The 18,028-nt window shown below is 32.0% G+C and overlaps 2 protein-coding genes across 7 annotated transcripts in view; one reads left to right on the top strand and one right to left on the bottom strand.

Annotated features, from left to right (window-relative positions):
• The window catches only part of LOC138331804 (carbonic anhydrase 2-like), a 28,062-nt gene extending 22,068 nt beyond the window's left edge, over positions 1-5,994 (top strand). For all 3 annotated transcript variants that reach the window (XM_069279588.1, XM_069279587.1, XM_069279589.1), the window contains exons 3-9: positions 933-1,103; positions 1,460-1,608; positions 1,983-2,075; positions 2,804-2,867; positions 4,482-4,639; positions 5,245-5,504; positions 5,540-5,994. In XM_069279588.1, the coding sequence (XP_069135689.1) occupies positions 933-1,103; positions 1,460-1,608; positions 1,983-2,075; positions 2,804-2,867; positions 4,482-4,639; positions 5,245-5,472 (863 nt within the window). In that variant the 3' untranslated portion in view covers positions 5,473-5,504; positions 5,540-5,994. The remainder of the gene's footprint in view (positions 1-932; positions 1,104-1,459; positions 1,609-1,982; positions 2,076-2,803; positions 2,868-4,481; positions 4,640-5,244; positions 5,505-5,539) is intronic.
• A 1,662-nt stretch (positions 5,995-7,656) lies between these two features.
• The window catches only part of LOC138331803 (nitric oxide synthase, salivary gland-like), a 118,645-nt gene continuing 108,273 nt past the window's right edge, over positions 7,657-18,028 (bottom strand). For 2 of the 4 annotated variants that reach the window (XM_069279583.1, XM_069279585.1), the window contains 8 exons: positions 17,680-17,849; positions 17,016-17,226; positions 16,483-16,570; positions 15,849-15,982; positions 15,169-15,326; positions 14,585-14,776; positions 14,105-14,254; positions 7,657-11,088 (listed from right to left, as the gene is read on the bottom strand). In XM_069279583.1, coding sequence (XP_069135684.1) covers positions 11,014-11,088; positions 14,105-14,254; positions 14,585-14,776; positions 15,169-15,326; positions 15,849-15,982; positions 16,483-16,570; positions 17,016-17,226; positions 17,680-17,849 — 1,178 coding nt within the window. In that variant the 3' untranslated portion in view covers positions 7,657-11,013. Of the gene's footprint in view, positions 11,089-12,149; positions 12,179-12,886; positions 12,922-14,104; positions 14,255-14,584; positions 14,777-15,168; positions 15,327-15,848; positions 15,983-16,482; positions 16,571-17,015; positions 17,227-17,679; positions 17,850-18,028 lie in introns of all 4 variants that reach the window. The other 2 variants (XM_069279584.1, XM_069279586.1) reach the window with 2 other exon arrangements.

Genomic DNA, 18,028 nt, shown 5'->3' on the forward strand with positions numbered 1-18,028 from the left:
ATATCAATATTACGATTGCTTAGTAAATGTTTTTATACCGAAACTTGTAAACACATGAAAATGATTGTTTATTTATTGAGAATTAAACGTCATTAGCTTGTTGTAAATACAGAATTAAGAGAAGTACGAACTAATTATATATTTACTATTTTATAAGTATAATACATGGTAATTTCCATAGCGGAGGTAGGCAGGTTTATAAATCCCGCTGACTTTATCATTATTGCACATTAATCGACTATCACACACCCTTGATGTAAAGTAGTGAAATGACTGTCCCAATATTGTTGGAATCGCTGTCAACTATGTTTTACATCGAAAATCACTCAGTTCTTTGACGCTTTAACACCTATTCAGCTATAAATGCTCCTATGTTAAATTAGCTTTTTATGTGCTTTCATTTTCTCTTTGGAAATAACGTGTATCCCTATACACCAGACTACAGTTTTCAGATCCACCATATTTGTTTCCGTGTTGCAGCTATAAAGTCTATTAAGTGCACATATCAATTGATACATGCTAACCTAGCCTATTAACTTATAATTACTTGCAGAAAAAATGATATTAAATGATATCATATTTAAAGTATCTTTTTTTATTTTAACACTAACTTTCCAATTACAGCAATAGTTGATCAGTGCATGGTTGCCAGCCTCTTATTATTTGAACATTTGTGACGATACTGACATCCATCCATTATAGGTTCAATAAATAATAGTTGTCAAACATAAAGATAAGCATCGAATTGAATTAAATTGGCAATTATGGGAAAATGAATATAAAGTAAGCAGTGGCAAATTCAACATAAAAAGCTAGCGCGCTTTAGTAACTTTGCTTTTGTCAAGCAGGCCATCATTCGACACCATTACTAACTGATAGCTGCTAAATGCTCAATTAACATATGTTTTAATTAATATTTGTGTGCTTTAAAGGCCCTGATCATTGGCACAAAAGTTACCCACAATGCGCCGGAAACCGACAGTCCCCTGTTGACATCGAAACAAAATTGGTAGTGTATGACGAAAATTTGAAAGGAATGCAACTGGACGGCTACAACAGTGTCATGGCAGTGAACATGAGTCTAACGAACAACGGCCACACAGGTAGGTATATTGTAGATTTTTTTTAAAGTTAAATAATATATATAAATTTACACATGTTAACACAAGCGATATGTTAATTTTAGGTAATGTGTACTGCTTTCTTATTCATATTTCATAATTAAATCTTTGTTCCTATTCAAACTATTCCCATAAGAATAAGACGAAATCTGAAGAGGGATTGTACAAAACAAATGATAAAGTTTTTGATGTTTGTTCTTTATATTCGTTATGTTTTCCCTTAGACATATCTGTTTATTACATTTTGTTTTTGTTTTTAATATCTATTGCTTCTACTGAAACCCTGACTAACATGGTTTACATCATAAGACAATATATAATTGTTTTTTTTTCTATAGTTCAAGTAGACCTGATGGGTAAATCCCTCACGATTCAAGGCGGGGGACTTCCGGGTGTTTACAAGGCTGCTCAGTTCCATTTCCACTGGGGAGCGGTGGACAAGCGTGGCTCCGAACACTACTTAGACGATAATAACTTCCCAATGGAGGTAAATCTAACATATATCAGTCCGCAGTTATTGTGTATCTACCAATTAAGTAATAAGGAATTAATTACACGAACCTTTGTATGACTCGCCTTTAGATCATTTATGAACTTATTGCATTTGATATTTACAAAGGATGTTAAAGAAGAGATTACAATTACATACATACGATAAGGCAAAATATGGATCCGTTGTCAGGTATTCGTACACCTAAAGATATGCGCGACGTCATGTGTTTATTATGACGTCAGAGTTAATTGTGACGTCACTTTAGTGATACTCTGTGATTCTAAATAATTTGGTTGACGAGCATTCTTTTTTTTTTTTGCTGTTATAGATATCCATGTCTATTGATTGACTTCCCTATTCCATTCTAGATGCACATCGTCCACTACCATAACCAGTACTCAGATATAAAGCAAGCTATGGACAAGAGTAACGGTCTTGCTGTTCTCGGATTTTTCTTCAAGGTAAAGAGCTAGTAGTTTGGTTAGGGTTCGTATATATGCTTTCACGTCCTATTAATAGTCATTTAAGGACTACCAGGTTAGGGTGTGAAGTATCACGAGAAAAACGACAAACCAGCGCCCAGTACCAGGCATCTCCGACACTCGGGATTCTTTTTTGAGCCCAGAAGTGAAGGGTTTACATCAATATTTTGGACTTTTGAAACATTGACCATCACAATCCGTAAGCTAGTGAATGGAGAGAACACTAGCTAAGTCATGTTTTCAGCTAGTATGTTGCTACTTTCAAGAAAAATAATTTATTTAACGTTTTATCTACATTAACTAAAATGTGCTTTCATCATTTAAAGAAGAACACAAAATTAGCAAAATCGGAACTTTAATCATTTAACCGATGGTGTTTGTGTTCATATTATTGAAATTATAATTCCAAAAAGTCATTTACAATAAAACAACGAAATTATATTATTGTTCCACATTGATTACATAAAATGATATCGTTGAGACCTCATAAAAAGTACAAGAACCTTAGGAAAACTTATGCATGTCAACACTATCCTCATTGTTCAGACAAATGGCTTTTTTGACCCCGATTATTTAAAGTACTGAACATACATATGGCTGCCTATAGTATATTTAACTAATGTGTTTCCTATAAGTCACTATCAATGTATATGATATTATGTACACAATATGTACTAATATCTAATGATCATGAATTCTGTTTAAAGGTTGGACTTCATAACGTGCATTTTGATGACATATTGAGTCATTTCAGCGAAATTACACACAAAGGTAGGTAAGAAAGAAATTCCAAACACAGATCACATCAATCAACAATCTTGATTTATAATGGTCAAATCAGTTTAATCCTGTCTGGAAGCGTTTGTAATGATGTAAACGAAGGGTGTCAATATATTTACATCAATATTTACGGTTATATTCATGTCAGGAATTACTTCGGAAAAATTGCTTCATTTATTTTGTCGTTCGTTCGTTATTATGGCACATTTCTGTTATCGTGTTAACGTAGGCCATATACGGCTACCTTGAGATACTTTTTGTTTACAGATACCCGGGGGTTTGAACATCATAATATGACATATGATTATAAGGTCAGGTCGGAGTCCCTTGTGGGTTATGAAGGTTTAAACAGGAGGGGGGATTTTCTGTTTTGTCCAGTTATGTTGGAACCAAGAGATATGTTTTAATGTGTTTTCATTTTTAATAATGCATTTACATATTGAAAATAAAACATTTTGGAAAATATGACTTAGTGTCAAAATATAGGTCACAGTGGCCTAGTTCTGAAAAATGTCAATTATGTAAGATTAAAGTTCATCTGGTGCCATAATATACCAGAAACAAAATGTTATATATCATATTAGATTCCACTGAGCAATATATTTGCATATTATAAACTTAGTCAAAGAATATTGTGGATGGGATGGGAATGGGGAGCGGGAGCAAGTAGGGAGAGGATTTTTTTAAACTTTAAAACACATGTAAATATATTGTCCGGTAATAAACTGGCTTAAACATTACTATTTTTCTCTAATGAATGGCATTTGAGAGAAGGTAATTTCTAAATAATACAATGCACATTTCAAACATTTACAAAATCATTATTGCATCTTTAAATTTTATAGTAAAGTAATTGGGCAAGGATATGACCTTCTGAACATAAGAAAAAACATAAAGTGTTGTTTTAAGGTTTAAAAAATAAAAATCCTTGCCCCTCTTCCACCTGCTCCCCCTCCCTAATCCGATCTCATTCAAAATATTCTAACTTAAGTTTGTAATATGCAAATATATACCTCAATGCAATCAAAATATAATGTATATAACTTTTTTCTGGTATATTATGGAACCCGGTGAATTTTATTCTTCAATAATTGACATTTAACAAAATTAGGCCATGTGATCTATTTTTAAACATTAATTTATATTTTCCCAAATGTTTTGTTTTCAACATATAAATGTATCATTACTCATGAAAAATTGTTCAAAAATATTATTTGGCTCAAATGAAACAGGACAAAATAAAAAAAAATGTCCCTCCTGTTGAATCCCCCATAACTCACAAGGGACTCCGACCTGACCTTAATCATATGTCATATTATGATGTCCTAAACAGACGGTATCTGTAAACAAAAAATAATGCTTATCGTTCATGACCACCAGAGGGCCCAAATTGACACTCCTCCTTTTTATATTGTTACCCTATTACGACACCATAATGGCCATTTGCGATTCAGATAACTCGATTGTCATGTGATAACTCAACTTTTCTGTGTAACTATCTCCTCAAAATCACGTTACGGTGACAGGACTTCAAATAACACGATGGCAGAAATATGCAACCTTATAATTAGTTCGCAATTTAAAATTTTACCGGGTTTGTTTCAGATGATCACGTAAATATCCCTACAATACCTCTCCGACAGCTAATGGCCAACAACCTCGACTTGTACTACCGTTATGAAGGTAGTCTTACTACCCCTCCGTGTTATGAGACTGTGATTTGGACCGTCTTCAGGACGCCGATTGAGGTGTCGGAGTATCAGGTATATCTAGCTTTACATTTGACAACCCAGTTTTTTTTCTTTCGCGATTTCCTATTGATAGAAATATTTTTCACTTCTTATGCATACCAATGTGGAAGTTCTTTATGTTTTTTTTTTATTCTACTTCATTATAGTGTTACATTAATTTTATACTACGTGTGTATTGGTGATATTGCTTTTCACAATAGACTAAATCACAATAACAGTTGTTTGGAAGCGACAACAAGACAATAGAATGACATTACACGTTATGTACATATACCATTTTGTCAATAGTATCAAATACTAATACTTAGTGTGTGTTAATGCATTAAGTATTCGATTGTGTTTGTTTATATCTGTAAACAACTACCATGAACAAAAGACTACGAATAAAGTCAATCATCTATCAGTTAATGCACTGTTTTTGTATTTTAATTTAAGGATCTTATAAATGCTTATACATTTCAGTATTTTACAAAATATATATATATATATATATATCACGTTAGAACTTCGAAGATACTCTTTTGTAATGAAGACTTTTTATTGAAAAGAAAAATTCTGATACAGCATATTTGCATGCCGTTTTGTAAAACTGTATCTACTTCATTTACATTTTTCAGCTGGAACAGTTCCGCAACAGAGTTAAGAAAAACTACCCAAATGAGCCTGACCTTGACCTGACAGACGACTTCCGGCCGGTCCAGCCCCTGAACCACCGTATCATTTATGGAAGTCACCTTGACACCCAGCTACCGTACACCGCCCCACAGCAAGAGAACAGTGCAGGACAAATTAACATTCAATTTTACTCCGTCATTGTTTTTGTCTGTATAAGTTGGCTATTGTAGTGGCCTGGAATGTTTCATACAGTTACATGTAGGTATACATTTGTTAATTTAAGACAGTTACATGTAGGTATACATTTGTTAATTTAAGACAGCATCTTTGATCATGCTGGAAAGTTAAAATTAAATTTTAAAGCTAAATCCTGTGATAGTGAATTTGAAAATATGCTTTGAATATGAAACATCCGGAAATGTTATTTCAGCTTAGTCTGTTACTAATTATAGAATGACAAAAATAAATTAAATATTAACTGAAAAGAAGAAATCCATACTCTGAATTATTGCTGATATCTTCTAAAGAAATATTCAAAATATTTTGACAATTTGAAATGATTTGTTGCTAATGTCGCGTTAACGTTTTAATCTTGTCATAAGCCTGGTAACACCTTCAGTAACAAATATAGAAATGCAAATGATAAATGTGCAATAACCTCTTGCTGATTCTTGATGATTTTACATGAATATATCGTACATGTCATTGTAATCTTAGGTCAGAGTTACTGATAACAATGACAAAAGGGCATCTGATTACTGATAACAATGACAAAAGGGCAGATAACTATGTAATGTCCAAATACGGAATACCGTAAAAACCATGCGATCCTTTCAGCTGTGAAATATTATCAATTAGGACAAATCAATTTGGACGATCTGGGTGATAAATAACAATTGATGTTAATTAGGAATATCCAAATTAGTAACTATCAATCGAATTTTATATCTTTTCTTCTGGAGGTGTGTTTTAAAATATTTTATTTGTGTTGAAATATTAATTTCTTGTATCCATGTTGCACAGCGGAATTAAGTTAGCGATATACAATGCACGGATTTTTTCGACAACGAACTTCAAAGTGACGAAGTCAGCATGTGAAACTTTATACTTACTAGTTATATATAGGTGAACATTACTGTACAATGTAAATATTGGTGATCAACGAAATCCTGTGACACTACTTTTAGCTAGATAAGTTTACCATGCACAGCTTAATGTTTTAAAGAAACATTAAAAATACTTATTTTGTTCGATTTGAATTTGAATTCCGATTATCCACAACCGTTAAACTGTAATTTTGCATTACGTTGTTCTGTTTGTTTATATGTGCTCGTTTTATTTGATGCTTTGTTTCAATTTTTAATCAAATTATGTATATATTTAGTATGCTTTCCAACGTTTTATTTTCCTTTTTGTTTATGTGCGTAAAATGGGAATTCATTACGAAGATAAAAAATTGCCAAATAGAGTAATGCATTGTTTGAATTATAACAATACTTCAAACATTATTTTTCAAGTTGTTCCATGCATTAGAAAACTATCATGAGAAGTATTGGTTTGTAACAATTCACTTAAAATGTTTGCCAGAAGTATTGAGGTAATATATAAATATTTACAGAGAATGGAATAACCAGTTCCCTAAAAGGTATTTACCCATGTTTTTTCTACGCAAGCAATGATATAATACCCGAAACAGTACCGCTAGAATCGTATAAGTCTGCTTTGTCGTTATTTGTCTCCTATCACCTTAATCTACATTATGCAGAATTATCAATCATTCACATCTTATGACTTAGAATAAACTATATTTTTAAATAAAAACTTGTGTTTGATTAATATTTTCTTACTAATAAACGATTTCGAATTTAAGCTAAAGATGCGTAAAATGTACTTTACATAGGTTGGCGTGAGATTAAAGGTCGTGTAATTAGCCGGTCAGTGAAGTAAGCAGTAATGGATTGCTGCGAAAAAACACCCAACCACAAGTACAACGTATCGTTTTATCAGAAAATCGCGGAATGAAATCGTTGTGGAGTACGGAACCGCGGAATAAGGTTACAACGAAAATAAGTAGGTTCACAGTACATCTATTTAGATCTATCACAAAAGAGTGGTTCAATTTCACTGTCTATGACGGAAGTATCATATATTGATAAACGGTTTTTTCATATACCTGCAATATTGGTGATTCCGCCAGAGAATTTTTGATGAGTGAAGTAAACTGCAGTACACATATTTAAAGCTAACTCTGACGTATTGGGTCACAGGTCAATATCAATTGCAATATCTATTATCAACATGAAAATTGAAACCCGGGACAAATATAATTTATAAATTAATAAATAAATATACAATATGTTTTCTTAAATTTGGATTGGCAACACCATAACATAATGTAAAACAAAACCAAAACATCATGAAGTAAGACTTTATTTAGATTTATTGACAGTTATTAACCTCAGTAGTAGATGTTAGAGACGATAGTTGTAATGATTAATGATGCCTTATCCTTGGCGTTGCCCAGAGTCACTCTGACTGTTACACAGGTTACTGAGTTGGTGGAAAAGCAGCATATTGTATTTAACATAATCAAGAAATTAGGTCTTATTTTTGTGACCATAATGATTGCAAAAATTGTTATGAATAGTTCAGATAGGAATATATCGAATATATAATACAATATAATGTGTTTCTTCGATAAGATGTTATTTTGATAATGTTTCCTGTTTCAACGTTAGCAGTTGCCCCTTTGAAATTTCGTCAATCTTCATTATATCGCCGCTGCATTTTGCTTTTTTTACGTTGAAATTACAAAATTTCAAGCCTTCTCTTTTATCTTATAATTCAACAATCAAACCAGATAGCAAAGATGATTTTTTCTTGAAGGTAGGCGTATATTAAGTATTTTAAGGATCATAGAAAAAACAGATACATAATTAAATCTTTTCACATTCAAGTTGGAGAACATTTTGTCAAAGCACGACAATCATTTCTAAAACTACCCACAATGCATCAATTGTCCGGTTACGTCTCTGTTTAGATACCTATTTACATACAACCATTGAAATGTGATTACCAGTAGCCTTTGCGTTACATGATTTAATATCCTTCTAGACATATGCGGAAAACTTTGGTAAAAATATTATTTAAAAAATTGAGGGAATAAAAATAGATATTTTTGGAGGAAATTTTACTCCAATTATTAATTAATTTAAAGATTCTTTCGTATATTGATTGCCGAATACAAAAAAAACATAGCCAGATATTCTGTTTGGAGAGTTGACTATTATATAAATTATACGGTTTTTTTATGATATTGAGGGGGAATTCATTATTACAATGTAAATGGTCAAATTTAGTACTTTTTTCACTGTATAATAATATTTCTACGGATATCTAGCAGCAGTTTGCTAAAAGGTTGGATGTCAGATTGATATAATTCTGTACAATCTGTTTAATGGAACAAGAAACATCTATACACAAGCATAGAGATTTATAGCTTATGCATTTACACAATAAAAATAAAGAATCATTATAGTTCAAATATTAATTTCATTTGCTTATGAATAATGTAAAAATATATTCAGAATTCAACGATTTACATTATTTATGAGATATGCTCATGCAACAAAGGGCAGCAAATTATACCAACTGTTGGTGAATTGTTATTGTAATACATTGTATATTTATTAACACTTGAAAATGGGGCTTTGATCTGTATTGTAAGAGTTGTTTCCCTTTAATGGACATTGCTGGTCATGTTGTTGGTCATACACTGTCGCAAGTATTCATCCTTTTCACGATTTTTCTTGTGAATATTATCTCTTAATATCTTTTAATTTGCTAATGACTGCGTTGAGGACGTTAATTGATATCACTATCAACTGCTTGAATGGTTTTAACTTGTCCCTTCCCAATTTTTTTATATATCTCTTTGTTTCTGCTTTATTAACTTGCATGGCTTAAACATATATATTCCATTTCATAATCAAAGCAATTTATAACAATTATAATGAAAAAAATTAAGCATATCAAATATGACAATATAATCCGAATTCATATATGAACTGGTTTTGATTTATAATAAATTAAAATTATTATTCTTAAATATTAAATTGGTTGTATTAAAAATTAACTTAAACTTATAACAAGGAAACGATGATATGAGAATATCTTAACGCTTAAAGCATCAAACATAGTTTAAAATGTAATAAAGCATATAAATTAATCACTGATAACAGTTATGGTTATTAGAAGAAATCTTATGAAATATGTTAACAATATTGCTGGCACTTAAACGATTAGTTAGAAATTAAAATAAAAAACAACATTACATACACACCTGCACGACATACCTATATCACTGCTGAATACGGAAACCAATAAGATTTAAACAATCTATACAATTACATCAATAGTTTCATCGATACACAACTCCTGCTTATGATTAAGTTACTATTTAGGTCTTTCTGTCGCGAAGCGAACTTTTCGCAATTAATTTTTTGATACATTTTGCGGAAATAGTGTTAGCGTTCTTTCAATTTTATTAGCAGTCATTCAAAATTGCGGAAACATACTACCACGCAAATGCCTTGAAATATTACATCTCGCGAATATATGCGACTGAACAGTATATAACTAATTTATCATATCAATTGCCAAACAAATGTAGGATTAAACAGAAGTCCGACTATATAACACAATATTGACTGTCTGTTTACAATACCACATCAATACATCAATATTCTCTATTACATTTTCCCTTCATTTGCATAATATATACATACATATAGTATATTAAAAATAATACTAAAACATACCCCCTCTTTGGTATGAATGAAAATAAGTAATAACGACAACAGTATAGACAGTTATTTTTGCTGAAACGATACATTCGCGATTTCTTGACACGTTGATAGAGACGTTATAATTTACCAAAGTAAGATATATCGATTAATAGTTTGCTTATATATTTATACATAGTTCTATCGCGAAAATCAACGTTCGTCTTTAAACTGATAACTGCGAATAATTTAATTCATTTATCAAAAATAACCGGTTCTAAAGAATCAGCTTTATGACTATATACTGTATTGTTATAAATTAAGAGACAAGAAATCATATTGCATTTATACAGCTGAAGAGAAAAGTGAGAAATACAAATGCTGTATAAAATTTATGGTTAATAAACTTATACATTTGATATATAACGTGTAATTGAATTTTACTACTTACAAACATATTTGCTTAGGGATATTATGTAAGTAATGTAAGTATTACATAGAGTTCGAGAAACGACATTGTTGTTTGTAAAGACACACCTGATTTAACAACGCCGTAACGATTTTTAACAAATATCGTAAGGAATGCAGGACCTATGTCTCTGTATATACGTAGCACGTTACCTTAAATATTAAATTAAATTAATATATTTGATGCTATATAGGGTTTAGATAAAACGTCATCCCGGATATCTTTTAATGAGATAAGACATGTTGAAATATTACATTGAAGGATTGAGTTGTGATATAAAATTCGTATTTACATATTTCATTATGTAAAATGTAACGTAATACGTACATACACATTGTTTTAAAATCAGAGCCATCATCATTAAGCAAATAACGTGCGTCAGATACATAAACGCAAATAATACATGTATTTACACTCATAAAATTGCACATGGTAAAGTATGTTTCAACAAAATGTAAAGTTGAAACGGGCGAGTCAATAAAACTTTCTTTTTGGTTGTACGATTTATGGTTGATACATCATTCCGTTGAAGTCAATTGAATGGACGTTCGCCTTAATGGAGGTCGAGGTTTTCCACGGGGTGTACGCTTATCCTGAAAAAAAGTATTGATACTTGATAATAATATACATTTATGTTAGACACAATGGTATTAATAAGGTAACTTCTATTGTTACAACAGGTGGAAGGGGTTACGAAATCACTTAGATATAAAAATAATATATATCATCATTTCATCATGCAATCTTAATATGTTCTTTTCTAATCTTGGTATATTGCTTTTAAATTTAAATTCAAATACTTCACAAGAAACATTGGCTATACATAATAAACTGATATATTAGTAATTAAACAAAAGCATAGGATTTTCATGTTGTATTAGATACATGATAAGTTCGGGATAAAAGCTTTATTTGTGACCAAAGGTGAGGTGAAAGCATGCACAATACTAATGATTAAAGAAACGTGACAACTGAAGTGAATAAAGAAGTGAGTATACGAGAAAAAAAGGTAAAACAGCTTAAATAATCAAAAACACCAAATATATTTGCACATTCATTCAAGTTAAGTTAGATAGTATTTTACAATTACTTTGATCGAAAATCGTTGAATGTTGTATGCCATATTTTTATTTTCACACTATCAGAATCATGTGTATAACTTATACTATCTATTTATGTCATCCTTAAACTGAATGCCATGTATGTATGAATGACTGTTTACATAGTAAGGTTGTGATTATACACAGCAAGAGAAAAATAAGTGTACGTATAATTAAACAGTTGAACTTTGTCAGTTTACTTTTACCCCTATCCCTCATGTACCACAAAGATGTAAACAAAACGATGAAGGAAGAAGTGATAACGAATCATACTAGCTGGGTTCTTCGCCATAATACCTAAGTAAACAAAAACTAAATATCCAACACCTACACACAATAAATGAAGATAGTACTCTAAACCAAATAATTCTAATAGCAAATGTACTTTATTTCAATTTTCAAGACTCATAAAAGAAAGCAGAATTCATACAATAAAACAAAATAAAAATTCATCCATGATATGATAAAATAATCAAAAAGACAACGACAAAAGTGATAAATAAAGTAATAAACTAGAGATATAAAGTTTATGTCTAACACCGTATGCCATGTACCTTTGTTCTCAGCTGTCAGTATTGTCGGACTAAATAAAGAATAAACAACCTTATACAGACTAATATAACTAGAACAGGTAGAATTATAGAAGGGAGTTATATCAATTCTGATTAGGAAGCTGGGTATGAGAGGTTTAGTTTTGTCAGAAGTAGGATGTTATATCACCAGTCAGACTTTCGGTAAGCTCGTCACATGTGATAGGGTTCACAGCGACGAAGTCTTGTTTCTGGTGTATAAATGGGTATTATATTATTAGTCTGGCTTTAAAATATATTAAATAATACATAATTAATTATTGCATAATTAATACAGTGTTTCATACAACGTCTTTTAGCTGGCAATGTTTAGTATTTGCAATTGATTGGCAGCACGCAGATTTTTTAAGTCTTATCGGCCAACGGAAATAAAATCTAATCGACTGAAATATACCACTAACTGATTTTAACACAAATACAAATGGATTACAATAAAGATAAATGTATTTGTATTGTTGTGCCTTTTTGGAATAATTTGTACATTTAATAGCATATTAACCAGCTGGAAGACTTGTAATTTCAACAAACATTTTGAGAGTCAGTTACTATATACTCATATAAATATTAAATAAGCTTTTTGCTGTTATAGAATGGTATACATTTGGTTAATATATATCTCTTGATATAACGTATTAGTATATTGAATACAATCTGCATAGCTAAATGGTGAAGATTGTTATTTTACAGTCGTGCTATACAACCTTGCTTTGAAAAACGGGAATAAACAACATATGCCCTGAAAATTGAAATTCTTATAGGTTAGATATATCGATACCACGTTTTCCTTTAGTGTATTTTGCATGTACAAATTACATTTTACCCGCCCTTGCTTGTAGTTGTTGATTTTAACTTATCGTTTTCGTGAGCGAACGTCACATTGATTTCACAGAAAACGACTTAATTTCCTCTCTTAAAATGTTGACGTTACTCTAAATAGCTTCTCGCAAAGGTATATAACTCTGAAATATGCAAAATGTCGTTGATAGTTTTCCATTGTGTCATGATCAGCACACTTCTAGAAACAAATCCGTTTTGAAAACCAGCATACTCTCTTTTAATACAAAATGGTTTATTTGTGTTTTCAAAGTTCCATTACGGATATTTCAGGGATCATATATTACATTTTTTATATTGTTGCCTGTTAATCATTATTTGTACGAAAGCTTACCATCTTTGCATGCTTGAACTATAAAGCCGACTAAAATATTCCATGCCATATTATTCAAACCAGGAATGGTATAAGAAATGATGTAGTTATATATCAATTTGTTTATTACTGCGCTAAATATTACTAAAGCACAACAGTGTAAATTATAAACTGCAATTAAAACGTATTGTCTCACTGTCTAATATATGCATAAATATTTCGTGGTAAAAATCCTTATTTATTTAATTGTTCAAAGGAGGAGTGTCAATTTGGGCCCTCTGGTGGCCATGACCGATAAGCATTGTTTTTGTTCACAGATAACCGGGGTGAGGACATCATGATATGACATATGATTAAGGTCAGGTCGGAGTCCCTTGTGAGTTATGGGGATTAAACTGGAGGGACAATTTGTCTGTTTTGTCCAGATTTGTTGTAACCAAATTATTATTTTGAATAATTTTTTATGAATTATAAAGCATTTATATATTAAAGATTAAAAAATAAAATCATTTGACATTCCTCCTTTATAGTTAATTAGGCTTTTTCTAGAAAGGCGTACCATTCACCAACAAACCACAGCTTAGCTGTTAATATGTATTATCTTGTGCGAGTTTACGTTACATTGTGTCTTTGCTTCAACCAGTTCCACCACAGAATTAAAGGGAGCTTTGCACATTTCAATAAACATATTAACAAAAGGACACAATCGCGATATAAAAGTTAAACAAAATCCCTTTCCATTATTCATTGTTTCTTGCCAATGATAACTTACCGCAGCAGGTATTGGCGACGCTACTTCCTTGTTTGACGTGGGTTTGCTTGCCGCGTTGATATATTTCCACGCGCGCTTAGCTTGGTCACGAGCTGTAGCCTCTGACTTTACGCCGACACCAAAGATATCTTCGTGGAACCGATTTGCCTCCTTTTAAACAAACAATCGATATTATAAAAATGATAGTGCAATTGCGGTTTGTAATATTCGTCCATCAATTGATTTTACAAACATTCGTGAAAATATTTTTAATAATTTACATATCGTCACGACGGGGCAAAACAACAAAATGCATAGAAATAATGGCGTCGAATAACAATCGGTTGACATACATCGAGATTACATTTCTTTATTGAAATTGGCTAAATTATTGCACACTTTATTATTGAAAGATTTTACCCGTGGGAGATGGTCATTTGAGTATATATAGAAAATAATAATATCCAATTACTCTGGTTTTGCAATTCTCATGAAGCTTACCCGTAATTTCAGCATAACAAATTTCGCATCTTCGGCTGATAATTTCCCGAACTCCTGTATGATCTTACACAGCGTTGTGGATACATCGTTAGCCATTTGTACATCACCACACACGTACACATGTCCCCCACGGCGAAGTATCTGCTCAAACACCTCCTTTCCGTTTTGTTTCAGAACGTCCTGGACGTAGACCTGTGTAATAATTCCCAAAACGTTTGAAACATAGTGCGTCAAAATCTCAGGATATCATTTGCAAACATGTCATTGAAGACCATCATAGTCGAATTATCCATTGCATTTCCGTTGTTTATTTTTCAATCAAACGTTCAGTTGTCATGTATCCTTTCATTTTGATTTTTGTTTCAAAGACGCACTTAAATTCTGTTGGAATGGTACTGATCAGCTCCTAAAGCATCCAGGATAATTAAATATTGGTATTGGCAAATATGGGTATTTGGTCACAGTGTTTTGTTTCCATTCCCTACTGCTATGTCATGTATTACTCTGATCAGTCCCATTTTGACTTAATATATAAAGACACTTTACATATATGTAAAATTAGTATCCGCATTTTAATGACTAACCTTTGGTACCCCTGGCTCTCGGGACAAGGCTGTGTAGACACGTGTGATAGATTTGTCTGCCTCTGCCTGGGCCAATTCCGATTTGTATATATGGTCCATGTTACTCTGTCTACAGCCGAAGTAAAGATACATATCTCCCCATCCTTTCTTCTCCCCGTCTGTAACATGGACAATACACATGCTCTATAGAACAATTATTGTTGAAACAACATTATCTTAATCACTGCATCATTTAATCAAGAACACAGACGGTTTATCTTTTTTGTGTGTGTGTTAATTTCATTACCCTCTTCGAAAAAGAGAAATATAAGTAATTAAAACTCCCGTCATTTCATCTATATTTAAACTATATACAGTGAAAACCGATTATTTTATTAAGTTCTCCTGATTGGGAAATATCTTTAAATCTGGTTTTGATATATGCAGAGCAGAAACCTAAAAACCTACCGTATGAAGAATTATTATGCAAATGAAATTCACTTCAAATTGAAAGGTATTTTAATATAACCAATTTCAGATTAAGAGAGTTTCGCTCTTTACCTGGATAGGAAAATCAACTTCCTTAGATATTCACTAAGAAAAGGTTTTTAAACATAAAATCTGGTGCTGATACATGTACCAACTGTAATTTAATGGAGATTTTTGTTTTTCAACCCCTTAATATACACTATGAAACTTACGTGTTGGCTCTTGTAGCATATCTCTGTCAATCTTCCGTTGTTGCCAGAAGCTTCTGAACGGTGCTATACCTGTCCCGGGGCCTATCATTATCATTGGGAGGGTAGCATCATCGGGCATGTGGAATTGTGGGGCACTGTTATATTAAAACACACGACAATTGTTTATCAAATGCTATATACCATATTTAACATAAACATGATTTAACCCTCCTTTATCAAACCATAGCATTATTCTATTAATAAACAACCAACTTTATTGAATTGATATATAAGAAATAAAAACAATAACGACTGACTCAGTCGCTCGATCCGTAGGTAACAGTCAGTCTTTATTGTTTTTATTTCTTATAGATTTCGTCCGTAAGGATTTTTCTTTAAATTTATCATATATATAAATACATTATGGAACTAAGTAACATAGCTATGAAATTGAAATTAAAAGCCTAAAAGTTTTACATGTAGTTTGACAATCGAAATATTACATTGTGTGTGTGATATTGTACTGAAAATAAACATAGGTTGGTATATGTATTACTCATTTATTTCCACATATTTTTCTGAAACATAATTGTTCTTTTATGACTTTTGAATTAACAGGTTATTTAACTGTAATAATAGTGTTCTGAAAACATACGCTCGAACAAGACAGGGCACGATATCCCCAACTTGTAGTCGACTGAGCCACGTGGAACACACTCCTTCGTGTTCGGGACCAACACCACCTGAAAATCAATTTACAATCACATGTAGTGATTTACATGTAGTTCACATGGGAGTTACCTCCCTTGTTATGTTGGAATGGTACTCACTGGGCTATCTGCCATCTTTTGACGGAAAAGTTTTGCCCTTCAAAGAATAATTTATAGTTTTAATCTTATCGACTTGTTATAATATCTGATTCCATTGTTCTTCATAAAATATTGTATTTTAATAGTAATACTTTCTGTAAATCAGGGTGTCAGTCTAATAATAAACGCAAACATCTCGCAAACGCCCATTTTTACAGTCATGCATTTTTCATACTGTAAACTGATAAATATGACGACTTATTATTTATTTGTTTAACGTCTAAATGAAAATGTACCCGAAAACTTTTTCGAAGGGTCTTATATCCTCGAATTCTAATAATAATAATAATAAACAAAAATCATTGACGAAACAACTTACCCATGGTTTGGTATCTAACGACGGCCACCGTGGCGTGAATTTCCCCGGGGTAAGCCTGAGGGGAGGAACTGATACTATAGAACCGCTGTTGTAGCAGCGGCATCTGTGTCATTAATAGGGACGGGTTGACCTTGACCGAAGGGAACTCCTCGAGAATCTCAACCAGATTCGGCTGAGTATCCGCTTTCCAGTCTTCATATGCATGCATATCCTAGGGATGTAAAATCGAAAATCTTTCTTTTTGTAGCGTTCTCTTCAGAGAGTGCATGTCACAATTATGATATTTCTGGGTAAATACAATGTAAGTACGCCTAATTGCAACAGCAATGTGATAATCTTCCTTGATATTGGACGTGTATGAAACCTTTTGCACAAAACGTATTTTCTTGAAGCAATTTTTCATTCAATCAATTTAAAGTATATTAATTGAATTATTTTTTTAATCTTCTTTGAAACTAAGATGTTTAAGTTAGTTAATTTAAGCATTTGAAAATGAATATACACACACTTTGTTTGGTTGTTTTAGGAGATTTTTTAAAAGGAATTGCTGCAATTGTTGAGAGAACTACAGTAATAATGACTGACATTTTATCTGTACTTAGAACGTCGCTTTAAAATATTTAGTTTACTCATACATTTTATCATGGTTAATCTAGTTGCTTACATTAGCTAGGTTTTCTAACTTGATCCTGTCAACATCACGTGACGACTGCGTGGCCAGCAAATGCAGGAACGCCTGGGACGGGGGAGTAGTTATGTCCAGAAAATGCGCAAATGCTGTGCGCATAGTACAAACAGGAATCTTGTCAAAATGACTCCAGCTTTTCGTCGTACCTGACAAAAGAATGTTCAGATTGATGGCACGTGCATCGGATATCAAGCAACTTGTTGTGTCTTTAAATACTGTAACCATTTTTAACAAATGAAAGAAAAGTTTGTAATCACATTTTTAACGTATACTTTCCAGTACATTATTTTTAAATATACACACCAATTATCAATTTCATGCTGCT

Source organism: Argopecten irradians, chromosome 9 (genome assembly GCF_041381155.1).
Source record: "Argopecten irradians isolate NY chromosome 9, Ai_NY, whole genome shotgun sequence".
Taxonomy (NCBI): domain Eukaryota; kingdom Metazoa; phylum Mollusca; class Bivalvia; order Pectinida; family Pectinidae; genus Argopecten; species Argopecten irradians.